Raw genomic sequence first — 18,690 nt, forward strand, 5'->3', positions numbered from 1 at the left:
CTGAAATAAAATCTGTTTACACAAATACAGACACAATAACCTATTACTTAAGGTAATGGTCTCGTTGTCATTGTTACTATTTTGTATTAACAATATTTTTAGCGGCATTTTATTTTTAAACTGAGTTATAAAAAAAAGTTCGATTCTTTTGCTAGCGTGTAACGGCCATTCCCAATATTGTATCTATCTGTGGACTTGCATCTTTAAATCTTTCTCTTGTATCCTATTCAAAATTACTTTTATAACAATTACAATTGAGTCGAAAGGGACTATCTATTAACCCGTTTCGATATAATAGTGTTATATAGCCCATTTACCGAGGACGGCATGCAGCTAGGGATGCGGGTAAAACCACTGGCAGAAGTTTTATGATACATCCAATAAACAGCATTCGAATTCACAGGGAACAATATTTTGGAACAAGAAGAAGAGCATATAGCCTATCCCTCTTCTTCATTCATGAATGCGATTGCTCTGATTGACATATTTTTTACCTCTTCCCGTTTTATTTTTAAATGATGCAAGTATTCTTAATGATTATGAATTATTTTTATGGTTAGTTTTTGTGAACAGTAGAAGAGTAGACACTCTGTGGACATGGTGTGTTGCTTATAAAATATCTTGGTCAAATATAGGTACACTTGGTAAATTTGAGACTGCATGAAATGTATTGGAAACAGAGACATCATCAATGTATGACATTAAAATGTTTTCATCGTCCACAATTCCAATGACTATAATTTTGAAACTCGTACAAAAAATTCTTATCTAATACTAGTGCCTACTTCTAGTTAATGAAGCTATCAAATTTTGGGAGAAATAACTTCAAGCAGATACAGAGCAGGTACAAATCATGACTGCGAAAATTAAACAGACTAGATTTTTAACAAACTTACACCAAAAGTTTAAAATGATGGACATGCAGCAAAAGATAAAGGTTCCATAAATTAGATTAATCAGTCACCCATTACTAATTAGCAATCTTTAAATCTTCTTGTGTTATATATTGTGCATCAAGTCACGTAGTGACTGAGCGAGAAGCCTTTCGTAGTATTGTAATACACTAATTTTGTTGCACTATTGGACGACAACATGTACATGCAGAACAACTCAAGTCCTTAAGACTCAGAGATAGATTTTAAAATCAAATACATGATATCGAAAAGTGTGCTTTCGAAAACATTATGTATTCTTTTATTTATAAAATTCGGCAAATAACATTACCAACATATGTACTAAGAATAGTCTCCGCTGATCAAAACGATAGATTCCCTTTTAGACGTATAGAGTTCCTGACTGTTATTATAAATAACATAACCATCATTTCAACAGGCTCACGCAAAGATTGATATTAATCATCAACAGTCATACACAAGCCAAAAAGCAAAAAAACAGACTACGCCGTACAGTTAGATTTTCAGCTATTGTGGCGGCTGTTTTCGAAGGAGTTCAGCCGGCTGTGAAGTACATAGTATAGTGTATAAACGTATGCACAAACACGGATGCACTCTTTGTTCCATCACTCTGAGACCCAGATACCGCCAAAATAGAGCGGGGAAAAACTTCTGGTGTAGAGTCTGGCCCTCATATAGAGTCTGGCGAGAAATCAGGCGCGGGAAAAGCCTTACTTCTGAACTCCAAGCCGCGTTGTGGGTGATAAGTTCTCCCATCCAAACCCGATCCAGTAATCGTACTCGAGACCCCATGCACAGCAATAGCGCTTTATAAATACAGTACAGTTTACAATACAGTATCCAAGATTAGATTATATTTTAACCAGTTTCTGCCATGGGCTTCAATCGCTTCCTGAAGGAAACTGTTTAAAACACTCAGATAAAAAGTATTACCATAAATATGATTTACGGGTGGCTATGATCACTTTCTTCTATTAAACCTTTTTAAGGATTTCATTAATTAACCGCCCCGTTGTTCTCGGTGGTCACAAGCGCGAATGCCGTTTACGGAATCCCGGGTTCGATCCCTGGGTCAGGTGAATAACTCTGTGGATTTTACAACTTTCACAAAGCAGCCTGGAGTCTGGAAGTTGGCGTTGTTACATTCCCCTGCTGCCTGGGAGGACGGCGACCCTGAATGCTACTCAGCAGAAGTCGTTATTAAATTCCACGCAGATTTGAGAAAACTCTAACTCAAGAGAGTGATTAAAACTGCAACCTACTCAATAAGAATAAGAAGATAAAAGGCATAGTATTCTAAACAACTTCCAAACTTGTTTCTGAGGTGACCTAGTTATATCCAGTAGTTGACAGAGTACTATATTCCTTCTATTGTAGGATAGTGGAAATACCTAGGGATTGAAATATATATTTCGATTAAAGTTTTTGAAGGATAGCTAAGACAGTGTTGCCGCCTTTTTCTCTTCCCATTCCACATTATATCTAACTGTTTTCCAGCAGGGCCACCCGCATACCCGTGGGAACTATTGTCTATACCTGGATAAAATATTAGGTATCATACTCGGGGGATAGTCCAGCTTCCCAAGAGCGAACTGAAAGAATTATTCAAATCTCTGCAGTAGTTTCGGAGCCTTTAAACAAATAATAAATGTTTCCTTTTTATTATATTAGTAATAATATAGATGTAGGAGCTGATGTACTTTGAGATTTCCAAGAAATCTCAATTAGAAAAACTTGCACCTCATTTATGCCTTGTGGATTGAAACAATTGCATTCAGATGAAGTAAGCATAGTTTATAAATGAAACCCTTAGCAAAAAGAAAAAGGAAAGTACGGTTGTTGCTATGGGCCTGTGATACCACACAGCTAATTTTAATAAAATATTTTTGTTAATAGAATGTATTTTTTGTCTAATCTCTAGATGGTTTCTAAGCCAGTATTTAAGCAAACTGACCGGCACCATTGCTCACTAAATTCTATTTAGTCATGAAAAGCAAAAAATATATAGTTGATATTGAGAAAAATTTATCTATATCTATACTAATATATAAAGAGGACGGATTCAAATGTTGGTATGTTTGTTTGCATCAAATAGGCTCTGGATCTACTGAGCTGAAGACTTAGTATTCTTTCACTGTTAGGCAGCTACATTCTCTGAGGTATATATGGGCTTTGCTTTAGCCAGACATGGGAACAAGTTGCCCTGGGATGGGTGAAACCACATGGAACAGCTAGTAAAATATATAGTGCAAAAGGCACTTTGAAAATTGCCTATGAGGCCGCTGCCTCGAATTTTGCGGGGAGCGGGGCGGCAGCGGCGGCGGCGCGGGCGGTCACCGTTTGACTGCAGCTCACCGCTCGTTGCCCGCTCCCCGCGCCACTGTATTCGAGGGCCGGTCCATTTGATTATACGCGTAAGATCCTGCCGCTCCCGCGCCGCCGCCGCTGCCGCCCCGCTGCCCGCAAAATTCGAGGCAGCGGCCTGATGCTTTCATAAAAAACAATAGCTATATAGTTCTGACTATGTGCCCTTGACAACTGTTGAATATTTACAAATGACTGCCAGGACACTTGGGCTAATTGTTTTTGTTGAGGCACAAACTGACTAACCACACCATGCTCAGATTAACTTTTGATTGATCACCCCACACTGCTACAGGCTCTTCACAAATTGAATGTGTAAAAAAATATACCTATTTATGTTTTAGGCAACTTGAGAGTCATATAAATACTGTATTAATAGTTAAAAAGAAATCCCTTGACACCTGTCAATGTACATTATACTATGGTTCTTATAAAAAAAATATTTTTTAATAACTTTTGATGTTTAGTCTTTGAGGCTAATTTAAAAAAAAACAATTTCATTAAAACAAATAATTTCTTTTCATAGGAACTAGGCATGAGTTGATGAAATATTAACTTTAATAAGTTATGAAGTACCAAAACAGTGTTTCTTTATATTTACTGTAAATAGGCACGATTTTGAGCACCATCTCACCTGATGGTAAATGACAATGTCATCGAATTTAAATGAATTGAACCTACTTTCATTGATACTCCTATACCATCATCTAAACCAGCTACAAAGTTGATTTTTGTAATGTATTTCATAAGCAGGTCAAATATGCTTAGTGGATGTTGCATGCTCAAGGGCATTAAGTAAGCAAGAATCAAATTGAAGTTAATATTAGCCCTTACAATATACATTGAATCTGATTAAGGGACACAAAATGTACATTCTAAAAATGGTATCCATTCTACATGTGCAATTATATACTCTACAACACGTAAACATGCAAAATTACAGAAAAAATGAAAAATGCTCTTACCTGGTTTCTGATGGCAGCAACTGGAGTAAGACCTAGTTGATTCTGTCCTTGTTGGAGAAACTGATTGGTTCCAGGAGCAAGCATACCAGCCTGACTCAAGTACATCAGGTGCTCAGTATTCTTTCCAATACCATTCATAGCTTGCATAGGATTCCCGTGGTGTTGATGAATGTCATACAGGCCTTGTTGGCCCAATTGTGGAGCATTTTGCATGCCTTGCAACTGTGGCAGCATCACTGCGCTATTCTGAATTGTCAAATTGTTTCCAAGAGTAGGGTTTTGCAAAGGAGCCAGTTGAGTGTGTACCATGTTGGTAGTCAAATGAGCTGGATGGCTTCCAATAACTGAAGGATTCATAGCTAATGTTCCGACTGATGAAGCTATAGCTTGGTTAATGAACTGTTGTTGATTTGTTTGTGTATTCTTAAGTTGCAGTTGAGCTTGATGGTGCATATTGTTCATAGTCATAGGGTTGGTGTTCTTCCATTTATCTGGGCTCTGAAATTGTAATAAATAAACATTGAATAACAATAAATGGGTACTAATACAAATATAAATAATGTAAAGTTACTGTAAACATACAAAAACTACAAAACATTGACAGGTAATTAGCAATTTTAGGTTATATTGTAATAGAAAGATTACATAGGTGAAGTTATGGAGTAGCCAACTAACCTCAACAATAGTATCGTCGCCAACAGCCCAGCGCTGTTTAGGAGCTAGCGAGGGCAGCTCGCCCTCCTGTGGCTCTCGTTGGAACACGTAATGCACAGTGGCATCGTCCTGGCTCCGAGCCTGAGAAGCGCGCGTGCTCTGCAAACCAGCTTCACCCGCCTCTTCTTCCGCTCCCGTTCCCGGCCACTTCATTGGGCTACCGTGAGGTTCGAGCATTCAGTTTCACAACACTTCGATCCTTCGTAACCGTAAACACAAAATGTCTCGCGATCTACTCTTTATAGATATAATAGCGCTACTTACAATAATAATACAGCAGATGTGTAATTAAACCGTTTTACATTATCAAATAGACTACATACAACAACCAGATCTCGATATTGAATACATTTGGCGACTAAATCTGTCTTTTTGTCTTTGTAATGACAGTAGGTTTATCAAAGCACGATGACAGCCGCTAAGTGAAACCAAAATATTGCACCTACTGCAACGGTCTCCTTGACGGATCGAAACAAAGACAAGAAGTGAAATCAATGATTTATATGATACAAAATTACTGAATTGACGAATTCAGAAGTTATATGAGTTTTACTGATGTACTAACGTTAGGATATAGCTATTAGTCGGCGTCGAAAACTGAACGGAATAAACACTCAAAATAATACACTATTCACAGAATTTCTAAACAAAACGAGCACAAATATAATTACTATATGTACACAGAACTATTTACAATGTACAATTTTTACTAAAAACCCGGTTTATGCCATTGGCTGCTGTCGATACTTTCTGATTTAGAAAAGACGACAAACATTCTTCACTGCCTGTCCGCCATAATCGGTCGGTCGGGCAGATGCGATGCGCGCGCAACGCGCAAAACTATACTATAAACATAAATACATAAAGCCAGACACGTTCCTGTGCAAGTAAATATTTACTTATAAATATCTATTTAATATTTTAAATTTAAACAACACATTTTACAAGAACAAGACAGTTGTAAAATTATTAAAATTAAAATATAATAATTAAAATTATAAAGAAAAATCTTAATGTTGCATATTTTCAATAAATTTGCATACGCATGTCTTTTGTTTAATTAAATGATATAATTAATATTATTTTTTATCATTACTTGATATACTTTCTATTTATATTTTCTTCAAATTAAATTTGGCTACGCAATTCATTAAGTTAAAAGAAACGTGATTTAGTTGTCTGTCAAATAATCCACAGAAAGTAAACAAAGTTTGCCCTGCTTGTTATCAAAGAAGTTTGTGTTGCCATCGGAAATAATAATTGTTAATTTCTCATTTCTCGAGAACTTTGACTTTTAATAGTTTTATTATATACTACAACTTATAACCAAGAGCTTTTAAAACTATTAAAACAAATAATCCACTCGGTTTTTTAAGCTCAGCTTGAAAGAGCGTTCAACCGCGAGCCTAAGAGTACTTGCACACTAGAGGCTTTAGACGAGCGTAAATGCCTCTTATTTTATGCACTATCACTACACACCATCCAAAGAATCCTATACTCATAAGAGGTCAGATCAGGGAGAGTTCTGTCGTTTTAATCTAACATTACAAACCTAGGGCGTTTGCCAGATTTTACCTGCAAATTCATCCTCGTCCCTGGGGAACTATGTTCCGCAACCGCACAAAGCTGTAGACTAGCTGTCTTCTGCCATGCCGTAAGCTAAATTTTATCTCTGGCTGACGCACAGACGACATTTTTATTACTACCTATATTAAAAAAGAATTAAATTGAACTAAAGGTTGAATTGTTATAAAAAAAGTCCCTTAGCCAGTTTAGATAAATCCAAACTGCTGTCAATATATGAAATTCCTTCCTGTAATGAGTCTGTCAGTTGTATATATTAAAGTTTGCTATTAAGCTTGGTAACAAATTCTCTTCTCTCAAGGTATAAAAGTGGTTTTCCTCTAATTTCATTTTAAGTTTAGTTAACACTACTACTTTATGCTATATGCTACTGTGGAGGTATGAGAGTATTACAAATGATAGTGGGTTCAGGATATAAAATAGTCTTATAAAACTAGATGATCCATGTGCTTGGTGTAGATAAAAGTGTATTATAATAAAAGTCAAAAATTATTGAAAAGTTTTATTTCACTTAGTTTATATTAGACTTATATTGGTTTGATCTTAAAGTGAAGGCCAATGAGAGAAAATACCAGGCATTTGAGATCTTGCACTAAGTAGTAAAAACCACGGAGTCCTTCAGGATCACGAGACTGATTCACATCCACTAGTGATCCAGTTTTAGATGTAGTAAAGGAAATGTGTTCTTCACCTATAACTATTTCCAATTCCTGCAAAAGACAAAACAAACATTAGCATCTTTTATAATCTTGTAGCTTTATGGTTTGCATTATTTTGAATTCAATTTCAAAATAAATAAAAAAATTGTGAATAATATGTTATAGGTATATGTATAACTATATGAACCTTTATGTTAAGGGAGAAACTATTATGTTATGGAGCTCGGATATATAACAATTTATTTGTATACACAATCCATGGTACTATTTTGATTCAAACAAATTAACCTTAAATCACTAACACAATATTAGCAGTTTAGGGTTATGAAAACAATGAATTTGTTGCTGTTTTAACATTTCGACTAGCAGATTTTTCTATTAATACGTAGTAAGAGTGTTGTGGTAATTAATGCTGGTAAAAATTGTTTCCTGTACCTGTCTTCCCACTCTGTCTGGTTGTGGCCACAAACGGTCATCTTCGTGCATAATTTCTGAGTCCACAATAATTCTCTTCAGCTCTTCCATTACACAAGGATGTACATAGGCTTCTTTGCGAATCATTGTATCATTTTTGTAGTTGGAATTATTTGCATACCGCAATTTGCCATCAGGGCGGAACTCAAATTCTAAAAATTCATGACCAAATTTGCCTTTGTGGCCTACGTAGTAACGAATATAAAAATCCGACGACATTATTAAGTTAAACTGTAATAACGGACACTGTCATAAATAATAATTAATCGTACCACGCTATTTGCACAAACGAAAATCAATCAAACAAAACGAGGAGAAGAGAAATCGGAGCAACAATTTTATTACAAGCCGAGCGGCATGAATGAATGAAGTGAGTGAATGAAAGTGACTTCGCTTGCGTGGTTGTGCCACAGAATACAAAACATACAAAATAAATACCGTACGAGCTTGAAAGTTAGTCAGGAACTTTTGTCCTGGGCTATTTGTCCACCTTGGGCTTGGGGCTTTCGTTATGGACATAAATCCTAAATTAAAATAAATGAATTATTATATGAAAATATTTAAACGGTAATTAAATTAAATATTCTTTATTTTCAGGTAAATAAAATTCTTCACATAGAGATCAACAAAAAAAAGAAATAAGTGTATACAATTTTACTATTTTAAAAATTAATGTAAATATATGAATGAAATAAAAACCAAATTAATGATGTACGAAGATAACGTTTTCGTGTGAACAGCTACACGAAAACCCTCGCGAGAAATCCGCGAGTGTATAACATTACGAAATAGGTATTGTCGTCGTTTTGGTGATTATAGCATCTTATATACTAGGTTGATGCACGAATGCACGAAACCCAAGAATACTATGAACCCTGCTATTCAACGCATGCTTCTGCATATATTATTAGATAATGTTGGCCAGTTCATTCATAGTTTTATGCAAAATAAATTGAAATGTGTGTAAAGTGAACTGCTGTGTGGTCTACTTTACTATTCAATATTTTTATCGCCTCTTGTTTTTTTTTTGGGCATCCGCTTTTAAAAATAATGATTACAAAAAAACTTTTTTGACATTTTTTTTTCATAAAAAATACAAATGTATTCTTTTTCGTTATTTGAATTATTGACAGTAACATTCTATTGATTACCAATTGTTTTTTTGTCGTGACCGAACGTCTGCGAACTGTGTCTGGTATATTTTGAGGAATAATATAAGTAAAATTCTAGATATAGTGTTATAATTATGTTTTGCGTTAATATCTAAGCTGAAATTTTGCTTTAAGTGAAGTTTGTAACAATCCTCAAAGGGGCGCCTTGTGGACGCGGTCCTTTATTTTTCAGACTCAAAAGAATAGTTTAATGTCTTCGAAAGATTATTTCTTCGTAACAATTTACTATAAGAACTTTCGAAGAAAACATAATCTCTTTCGTCTGTGTAATATAATATCGGAGTGTACTAAAAAGCCGGTTTGAAAGCGATTCTCGGGATCGCGTATAGACTACCTACCATTAACCATAGACTACAGAGTAGTAGAGGTTTAGAAGTTCCGTCTGTCAAACAAATCTTTTCTTTTCCAACCCAGCCAAGATGGGTGAGTATCAGTAGTTCTTGTGGAAATAAATAAAATCGAAGAATATCTTATAAATGGTGACAAATTAGTAATAATCACAACCGTTATGGAATTGTGAATTGTTCAGTGATTCAACTTCTGTTAATATTTTGTGTTTAATGAGTGGAAATGAGTAAAATTGACTGATGGGAAGTATTGGTAAAGCTGCTGGTATGTCATAAATGATAATATTTGTGTGGTGCAGGTATCAGTCGTGATCATTGGCATAAACGGAGAGCTACGGGCGGCAAGCGTGCCCCCATCCGTAAGAAGAGGAAGTATGAGTTGGGCCGCCCGGCTGCCAACACTAAGGTGAGCACTTCGAAACATAACCTATTTTGACAAGTTGTTATATTTTGAACCATGTGTTTACTGTAAGTAAACCTTAGTTGCTATTGAACTACTTATTATTTCGCTTCTTTGTTCCATGTTCAGTTGCAGATAAGGTTCTAATAATTGTTTGTTTTGCAGCTTGGCCCCCAGCGCATTCACTTGGTGCGCTCTCGCGGTGGCAACACGAAATATCGTGCACTGCGTTTAGACACTGGCAATTTCTCGTGGGGATCAGAATGTGAGTATTTTGTATTGCGGTATATGATAGTGCAGTAAAACGTTGAAGTGCATTTGTGTGTCTCATATTCAGTGATTTAAAACTATAATTGTTTGTATTTCAGGCTCCACCCGCAAATCCCGTATCATTGATGTGGTGTACAATGCTTCCAACAATGAGTTGGTGCGTACCAAGACTTTGGTGAAGAACGCTATTGTTGTGGTGGATGCTACACCCTTCAGGCAGTGGTATGAGTCTCACTACTTGCTGCCTCTTGGAAGGAAGAAGGGTGCCAAATTGGTAAGAAATTGTCATGTGCTACTTATCTAACTTATCTAAACTCTAGGGTTAGTGTTGCTTTAAGTTTTTCAAAACTTGATAGTAAAGCTAGGTGTAGTAGTAGTGGTAAATGTTTCACAAATTAGTATTAACGTTTAGTTCAGAAGCAAGTCTTTTTCTGATTGAGGGTCCAAGCAACTGGATTTGATATTATGTTAGTCATAGTGAGGCAATGTGTATTCGAGCAATGCTTGCCGCATTTGCCATGCAATAAAGCAATGGCCATATGCTCAGGAGCTCATCATTGGCCACAGAGCATCTTGGTCAGATGATTGTGGCAGTGCTTGTCTATGCTCAGGAGCTATGGGTAACTTTATTATTTATAGTTCTCAACATTATAGTAAATGCTACTAATATCTCTAGTTGCCATTTAATAATAACACTTGAGAGCATGTCATTTCATTGGCCAATGTATGATTTGTATTGTAATGGAAAATAAGTAAGATTCTGTTGGCTGTTTATAAATGTGCCTGCCTGGAGCATAACAGATCTGAATTTATATTTATAATTTTTTATACAATGATGAGAGTTTGCGTGTCAGATGAATGAATAGTGATTTATGCAAAAACTGAGGAACAGCATGACTGTAGTAGTATAGTAAATTTTAAAAAGATTTATTTTTAATCTAACCTTATTGTTTATAGACTGAGGCAGAGGATGCCATCATCAACAAGAAACGCAGCCAGAAGACTGCCAAGAAGTATCTGGCTAGGCAGCGCCTCTCCAAGGTTGAGGGTGCATTGGAAGAGCAATTCCACACTGGGCGTTTGTTAGGTAAGCTAGTTCTAGCATTTGTTGAAATATTTGAATAATTCAACATTCAATGATGTGATCGAGAAGTTTTGAGACTGCATTATGGATTGGTACCGTTTTGGGAACAGTCCAGCAGTTGGATGATCTATTCTGTCATAGTTACTCTGAGAATTCTTTCTATTAATATTTTCATTTAAGGTTCTATTAAGGCATCATGTATTAAGCGATTTTAAATTGTTTGCAGCGTGTGTAGCCAGTCGACCTGGCCAGTGCGGCCGCGCCGATGGTTACATCCTAGAAGGCAAGGAGCTTGAGTTCTACTTAAGAAAGATCAAATCCAAGAGGGCGAAGTGAGAAGTGTAATGTAGAAATAAATACAAAAAAGTATTTTTTGTCTTTTCATTCTTCTAGCTTGTAACCTTCCACCACACTAAACATCTTTGAATCTTTGAAAACTACATAAAAATCAACCTTGGGCTCTAGACAGACCGACTGCATTTCAACTGCAATCGGACTGCACGTTTGATTTGTAGTTCTATTGCAGTCATGTCAACTGCATTCAAACTGCTCTTGAACTGAAAATTGCAGTTGAAATGCAGTCCGTCTGTCTATAGCCTTGAAGATTGAAAGAATAACGCTAAGCAGCCAGGGGCAGACCGTAGATTTATGATCCCACTGCTGTTGTCATTGTGTGACAACCATATTATGGCTTGAGATCAAGAAAAAAAAAACGGGCCAAATACGAGTCAGACTCGCGCACGAAAGGTTCCGTACCATTGTTTTACGAATGAGCACACTTCTGCGCCGTTGACTACTTACTGCCCTTTTCTCAAGTTATTTGGGGTCGGCGAACTTTTACCAATCTGTTATTTGCTTGCGTTTCTCGGTTAGGTGTCATACTATCATCCTCTCCTCTTTTGTTCTTATCCTCTTTTACTTAGTCCCATCTTTTCCTCGGTCAATTTTTCCACACTCATACATTACAGATTCTTTGTAACACGCTTCACACCTCATCACATGCCAGTACCTCGACAAATACAGACCCCTCATTTAGTCTGTCACTGGTGCTACTTTCAGGCTGCCTCTTATATACTCAAGAAGAAGGTCTTAGAAGGAAGGAAGGAAAGATCTTAGAGTACCTAACCATAAACAATGACAAGGCCTGATTGACTGATTTAACGGCGTTGATGAATGACCAATTTTGAGTTTTACTCTCTCTGGATACATTATTTGGTATAGGTACTTTGTTTTTTTACCTACCAAAAAGGGTTGTAATGAGCCTGCACAAGCAGTTGTAGTTTTGAATGTAAATAAAACTACCAAAAGTTCTATTAAGACTATAATATCCTAGAATTGAGCGGGTCCACCATCTTGCCAGCCATGAGCGCGACGTGGATGCTGGCGTCCATGACGAAGTACAGGAACGGGTATGTCGCGGAGAATATGACAGGATCACGGCTTGTTACATATCCTGGCAAAAACACAAGATTGCTTGTTAGGTGCCTACATTACTACAGACTAGATGAAATGCGCTAGAAATCACTGGGTTATTCCCGCTCGGTAACACCCTTTCGTCAACACTGTTGACGATCGGGAAAAAAAAGTTTCGTTCGTTCACAGTGTTGACGATCGCTACTTATTATTTTAGTGTAAAATCGTTATTATGCACATGATAAGGACACTTTTATTTTCTAGTTAATTGTGTTTTAAAAGATCTAACATAATCCATTAAAATATTTTAAAAATCCATGACATTTTAATTCCATATTTTAAAAATAAAAACCACCATTCATGGACACTGTGAACGAACGAAACTTTTTTTTTCCCGATCGTCAACAGTGTTGACGAAAGGGTGTTACCGAGCCGGAATAACCCAAATCACCAAGGTACACATTTCAAACCACTAGAATAAATATATTTAAATTCAATAACATTGAACATGAAAGAAAGAATGGCTTTCAATGATCAAAAAAATTAAGCTATTATATTTTTTAATATTTTGATAAATTATGTAGGTAGGTAGATAAATAACAATAATTTTATTTATAAATAAAATATTTCATAATGAACGTCCTTGCATCCAAATACTAAGCTCTTATCATAACAATCGAAACAGAATAAGCCAACTGTGGCCACCGGAAATAATCATCTAGTGATTTTTTCTGCTAAACTCATTTATGTAATTGAAATGATGGACTATCTGCAAATCATCATTTTCATCTCGCGATTAAGCATTGAGGTCGCATTGATGTTGCAGCGGGTGATTTCCCTAATTGTCGATGGCGCACGGAGAGCAGTGCGCCAGCGCACCCGCACCGCATCAATGGACGCAAATGCGCGTGTCGCCGTGTTACGCCACCACCGCGAGACAATGGATGCGGCTGGGCCGCTCTCGCCACTTGACACCTCGGCTTTGCACTCTTTTGGTAACAATTATCTCAGCCCCTGCGCCGGAAAACGAGGACACGAAATGTCTTCGCGCGTTGTTAACATTTAAGAATGTTTATATGGAGCACCGATTACAATATTGCAATGATTACAATGCCGTGCAGTTGCCTTGCCAGTTGCCACCTACGTCTAAATATTGAATAAGGCTTACATTTTTATGTATTATAATTTTTTATATCAGTGTACCAATTTATTGGTTACTCGAATGCATGATATTTAAACATATCCCGGCAAGGGCCGTACCAATGCGCGTCGGACCATGACGGCGACGACGAGTGACCCTAGTCTTCGGGTGACCACGCACCCACACATGGCCACGGTATATCCAGCCGAGAAGCCAATTAAATGGTTCATGCCGGAACGGCGGTGGCTCGGCGTTGGTATAATCATTAGGGCCCGAGTCGGAGCACCACCGCAGGTTAAATAATAGGTGCCTACCATACGAACACGATCCACGCCTCTAATCAAAACTAAATTAAGTTACGAACTCACTCCCTGTTTCACATAGTGCAGTGAATTGTGTAATGTCTCTTAATAACTATATATGTATTTATGTACAAATAATTAAATATGTAAATAATGATATTGATTGATTAGTATCACTTACTATTCTTCTTCTGATCGTCCGGTCGGTATTTGCGGATAGCGACGGAGACTGCTTGTTCAATGCTCCGCACGTAGACTCCCGGCTGCCTCGTCATCAGCGTGAAGTCGCGCTGTCGCGGTTCGAAAACATCTCTAATGCCAAGCTGCAATTAAATTGCAACGCAGATTAAAGCCTTTTGTTAAAAAAAAAACCTTCAGCTAGCTCGAAGGCCAAAAATTTTATATTTGATGTTATCGCAACATAAATACAAAATGTTATTTAAACAATGTACTTAGGCTAATCATTTCTTACTAGGTAAGCATAAGTATTTACCTAGGTACATAGCATTTGTTTTACAGACATCCCTAGTCAATTTGGTCATTTATGACACGGGACACCAATGATACATGTGTCTGTGATGTTGTAGGTACGAATCTGTATGTAAATGCCTGTTCACAAAACTAATTATTATGGTAATACCTGCCTAATGGCAGAAGCCCAGCTTTTTGTTACTGAACCCAAAGTAGGTCAAAAACAAATTGTATTGTAGATATATTTAGATAGTACCTATAAGGTCGCTATAGTTAACCCAATGTTACTAACAGACATTAAAAAAAGTATTTTAGAGAACCTTGTAGCGGGCCATAGTTAATGCTTGAGGTAGGTACTAAAACTTAGCGTTTTTTACCTTTTGCAAATCTGTAGTTAAAGTCACATGACCTTTAACAGTGAAGCTGGGCACGATTCCCTTCACACGACGCGGACGCAACACCGAATAAATGTCTGACAAGTCTGACTCCCGAGCCATCCGAGACAGTAGCCGGCCCAGCTCCGGAGCACCGCCCCGGTTCGGCAGCACCACCAGTAAGTAGTAGCGATCGCTGTCCAGCGGTAGTCTTAATGCCGAGGCCTCTAAATGCGGCAGGTAGGCGTGCTCCAGCACTGTGTCGTATCGCATATACGTGACCTGTTGAAAATAATTGACCCATCATCAGTTTGTGTAATGAAAAGCAGTGCTGTGGCGAATTTATAATGCAAATTGCGGTTACGCTCACATATAACAAGGGTATTTACAATGTCGCTAGGACGTGAGATTCACGAGTTAGCCATTTTAATGATACAGTCATGGCGCAAGAGCGTACCCAATTCAATTAATTTAGATAATTCAGATTTTTCATGGTTGTCATGAGGTATAAGGAAAGCTGATCTGGGTACACATTTTTGGATTAAGAAAATTATGTTTCAAATTATTTTGTGTATCTATGTATTTACTCAGCTTTGCCAAGCTTTAGCTTGACATTATTGATAAGAATATCTACGTACCTGAACGCTTCTCAAGCCGTTGGCCAAAAACATTTTGTCGTCAAAACTCGGGTTTATTGCATCCGAACCAATGTCATAAGATCTGTACAAATATTCATCTATGTAGGGTGGGTGTGTGAATATAAAATCTACAATAGACTTTTTCTTTCGTTCAAGGGTCTCTAAAGCAGATTCATTTGCTGGTGTCACAGAATTTAATGCAGTGGTCATGTCGTCCAAAGTTAATGTAGACATTTGATCGGTTTGCTGTGTTTCTGTTATTGTACTCATAACAGCCTCCGTTGGGGTGTTTTCAGTTATCGTTGATGTTATTGTAGAGCTGTCCAAAGTTGATAGTTGGGTTTGCGTTTCCTCTATAGGATTGGTCTGTGTTGTACTTGCATCAGTCGTACTGGCTTGGGTTGTACTGGGCGTCATATCAACAGTGGTTGATGACGTATCCACTTCGTTGTTGGTAGTCGGCTCATCTGTATTTGTAACTTGTGAGCTACTTGAAACAGGATCCATTTCAGTTGGTACAGTTGGGGCAACTGTCGTCGTGGTCGCTGTCGTGGGTGGGTCTGTTTCTGGGGTTGTAGGAGCCTGTGTTGTTGCCTCCACTGTGGTAGATGTAGTCGCTGTTTGGGTGGTCTGTGTTACTCTCTCAGTCGTTGTTTCTATCGTGGTGACAGTGGAACTCAAGGATGTGCCCTCTGCATTTGGGGCAGAAGACGGGCTCGCAGCAGTTGTTGCACCTTCTCTTATATCTATGGTATTTATTGTCTCAGCATTTGGATTGGTTGTTGTCGTGGTTTCTTCCCTTGTCGGGGAACCAGTGCTAGCATCTTCTCTAGCTGGTGCAATTTCTGAGGTCATTGGCACAGTCATTGTCGTTGTTTCACTAGTCCCTACTGAACTCATTGTGGTAGCTGAACTTGTGTTATTTGAAGTACTATTTGTATCAGGAGCAAGTGTCGGCAATTGGTCGTTTTCTAAATCAAAACCATAGAACCGCAAAATCTTTTTGTATGGCTCGTTGAAAGTGACATTTTCATTGTTTAATGCTAGCCCCGCTAAAAATCCTTCTTCCGGAACAAAATAAGTCTGAAATGATGATTTTTGTTGTTATTGGCTGTCTAATAAATTGTCTGTATAACAGACAATTCAAGTCTTAGGGTAGGGAAGGTAAGGCTTAGGTACTAAATCAAGTTGGTGCATCTAACATTTCATCCTATAAGTACAAGTTAATTTTATTTGGCTATACTTGGCTGGGCTGTTTTCAGATTTGAACGATCTGTCAAACTTAATTGATTGTTTAGTCGTTAGGTTTATCATTGTCGTACCACGAACCATATTCGTATAGGTAAGTAGGTACCTACTTAATGGCTATACAATGTGAGCCATTAGAGAGACGTTGGAATCGTTTTCTTTCGATGGACGAAGCATTGTTTAAATAGCCAAGTTGGTTCATAAAAAGCTCGATTTAACTATCAAGTTTTAATAACGCAGATTATATAAAAAAAAAACACATTATAAGGACTTGGTTCGTAGACAAATGAAAAACGACCATCTGCGTTTAGAATTGGCCTTTGGTCGTTACGTCTGCCCCAGGCTAAGTTCACATCACGGCCTCAAAAAGAAGGGATGTTATGCGATCACGACAATTCTGGTATGTACAGTTAGCCGTACTTCCTAACGAAAGTAAGAGACGAACATATTATATTTTACTAGCTTCTGCCAGCGGTTTCACCAGCATCCCGTGGAAACCTCTGCACGATCCCGGATTAAAAGTAGCCTCGATAAAAGGGCTATATAACACTGAATGAATTTTTCAAATCGAATCAGTATTTCCTGAGATTAGCGCCTTCAAACAAACAAACACCTCAGCTTTATAATATTCATATAGATTTTATGCTATAATCGAGAAACAATAGGTTCAAGTGAAGGTTTAATTTGATATTTAAATTAGGTACTTTATATAAAAGTTTACGTCTCCACCTAGGTACATTTATTCGCTGTAGTCATGTAAAAACACGAATATTAAGGAATATTGTAATAAAAGCTCTCAAACAAATAAATATGGAGCACTTACCTTCAGCGTGCGATGTATATCTCTAAAGCCTATTCTCATGACATTCCGGTTCCACGGCAGTTGCATTCCTCGCTGGATCTGATACGAGGACTCTCCATCCACACCCTCATACAATGCGACCATGATCCCCATCAGACCATACGGTGAGAAAGCTATGTTGTTATCATTCAAAAAGTTATGTTCTGCCAGCACTTTTAAACCGAACTCGTTTGTTACATCCACCATATGGGCTAAAGGCGTTCGCCCTGTATCCCATAACTTTATTTCTATAGGCACACCATATTCTGAAGCCGCAATAAATGTGATACTCGCGTAAATGTATGCGCAGCGCAAAATGACGCTCGCAAAACTAAAACTTGGCACGCGTCCGTGTGCACGCATGTTGTCTGCGGTTGTGAACTGTTGTGAACGCGCTCCGCTGACCACGGGCTACGGCTACAGGTCTACTGAGGGGCTTTGGATTATCTTCGTGGCTAATTAGCATCAAGACCCCGAACATTTCGGTGAATGCCCTCGCCGGATTTGTGCGAAATGTTTTATATGCTGTATTGTTATCCGTACAAGGTACATTCATGTAGGAAGGTACCTATATTAAGTAAGCAGGTACTTAATGAGATTCTTGACCGATCGAACTCCTTATTCGACTCGGATGTTACACGCACATTAATTTACGACCTTCCCTACCTGTAATACACCTCTATTGTAAATGAATCATTATTTTATAACAGGGTAGGTAAATAGGTAAAATGTAACTAACTTGGAGCATAAAATATTTTTTAAGTAGGTACCTATACTTACTTCTAAATCCTTAGTACCTACTTACGCATTGCCCTAGTAACATCCAAAAATCAGACTCAGTATAAATAGACCAAACTATCCGATTAAAGCTGCAATTAAGTATCAACATATTAAAACAAGATGATCGAGAAAGTCACGATCTTAAGGCAATTAATTAAATTCTTCGGAACACTTTTCATAATGATTAACAGTAATTTCGCCAACCTGTTTTGTTTGCCGTGGGGATATTATTTATACCGGTGTAACTGGTGCTTATAGCCGAGAGTAAGATAGTATGGTCATAGTGCATGTAGCGGAATTATAAAACACATAAATTAATCCTGATAGTGATTAAATGTTAATTTAAAACGGAAATAATTCATTGAAAAATGTAAGTTCTGGGTTAGGTTATTCACCTAACTTTAACTGTTTGTTTAATCTTCCTGGGGAATTTGCTGACTTCGTAGGTAGGTATCTATTAAAATTATCCGACGACGCTCGCGTTATAATTCTACTAAAATAATACTATCTGTTTCATTTGGTTTAACCGCATCCG

At 37.5% G+C, this 18,690-nt stretch overlaps 4 protein-coding genes across 10 annotated transcripts in view; 1 reads left to right on the forward strand and 3 right to left on the reverse strand.

Annotated features, from left to right (window-relative positions):
* The window catches only part of LOC110370345 (maternal protein pumilio), a 70,186-nt gene extending 64,360 nt beyond the window's left edge, over positions 1-5,826 (reverse strand). For 3 of the 7 annotated variants that reach the window (XM_021326119.3, XM_021326111.3, XM_021326096.3), the window contains exons 1-2: positions 4,919-5,826; positions 4,244-4,741 (exon numbers count right to left, since the gene is read on the reverse strand). In XM_021326119.3, the coding sequence (XP_021181794.1) occupies positions 4,244-4,741; positions 4,919-5,134 (714 nt within the window). In that variant the 5' untranslated portion in view covers positions 5,135-5,826. The remainder of the gene's footprint in view (positions 1-4,243; positions 4,742-4,918) is intronic. The other 4 variants (XM_064034604.1, XM_049842670.2, XM_021326103.3 and 1 more) reach the window with 4 other exon arrangements.
* A 1,204-nt stretch (positions 5,827-7,030) lies between these two features.
* Positions 7,031-8,027, reverse strand: LOC110370757 (protein mago nashi homolog). Its single transcript, XM_021326703.3, has 2 exons — positions 7,636-8,027; positions 7,031-7,251 (listed from the first exon to the last, which is right to left on the reverse strand). The coding sequence occupies exons 1-2, from the start codon at positions 7,891-7,893 to the stop codon at positions 7,069-7,071; spliced, it is 441 nt and encodes a 146-aa protein (XP_021182378.1). The 5' UTR covers positions 7,894-8,027; the 3' UTR covers positions 7,031-7,068.
* Positions 8,028-9,129: 1,102 nt separating this feature from the next.
* Positions 9,130-11,316, forward strand: LOC110369661 (small ribosomal subunit protein eS8). Its single transcript, XM_021325161.3, has 6 exons — positions 9,130-9,269; positions 9,493-9,599; positions 9,759-9,858; positions 9,962-10,137; positions 10,821-10,950; positions 11,174-11,316. The coding sequence occupies exons 1-6, from the start codon at positions 9,266-9,268 to the stop codon at positions 11,281-11,283; spliced, it is 627 nt and encodes a 208-aa protein (XP_021180836.1). The 5' UTR covers positions 9,130-9,265; the 3' UTR covers positions 11,284-11,316.
* Positions 11,317-12,242: 926 nt separating this feature from the next.
* LOC110371101 (uncharacterized) lies at positions 12,243-17,832 on the reverse strand. The gene is made up of 5 exons (XM_021327211.3): positions 17,358-17,832; positions 15,287-16,369; positions 14,652-14,930; positions 13,985-14,126; positions 12,243-12,400 (listed from the first exon to the last, which is right to left on the reverse strand). The coding sequence occupies exons 1-5, from the start codon at positions 17,736-17,738 to the stop codon at positions 12,267-12,269; spliced, it is 2,019 nt and encodes a 672-aa protein (XP_021182886.3). The 5' UTR covers positions 17,739-17,832; the 3' UTR covers positions 12,243-12,266.
* Between the last annotated feature and the right edge of the window lie 858 nt (positions 17,833-18,690).

The sequence above is a fragment of the Helicoverpa armigera genome, chromosome 5 (genome assembly GCF_030705265.1).
Source record: "Helicoverpa armigera isolate CAAS_96S chromosome 5, ASM3070526v1, whole genome shotgun sequence".
In the NCBI taxonomy this organism is placed as follows: Eukaryota; Metazoa; Arthropoda; class Insecta; order Lepidoptera; family Noctuidae; genus Helicoverpa; species Helicoverpa armigera.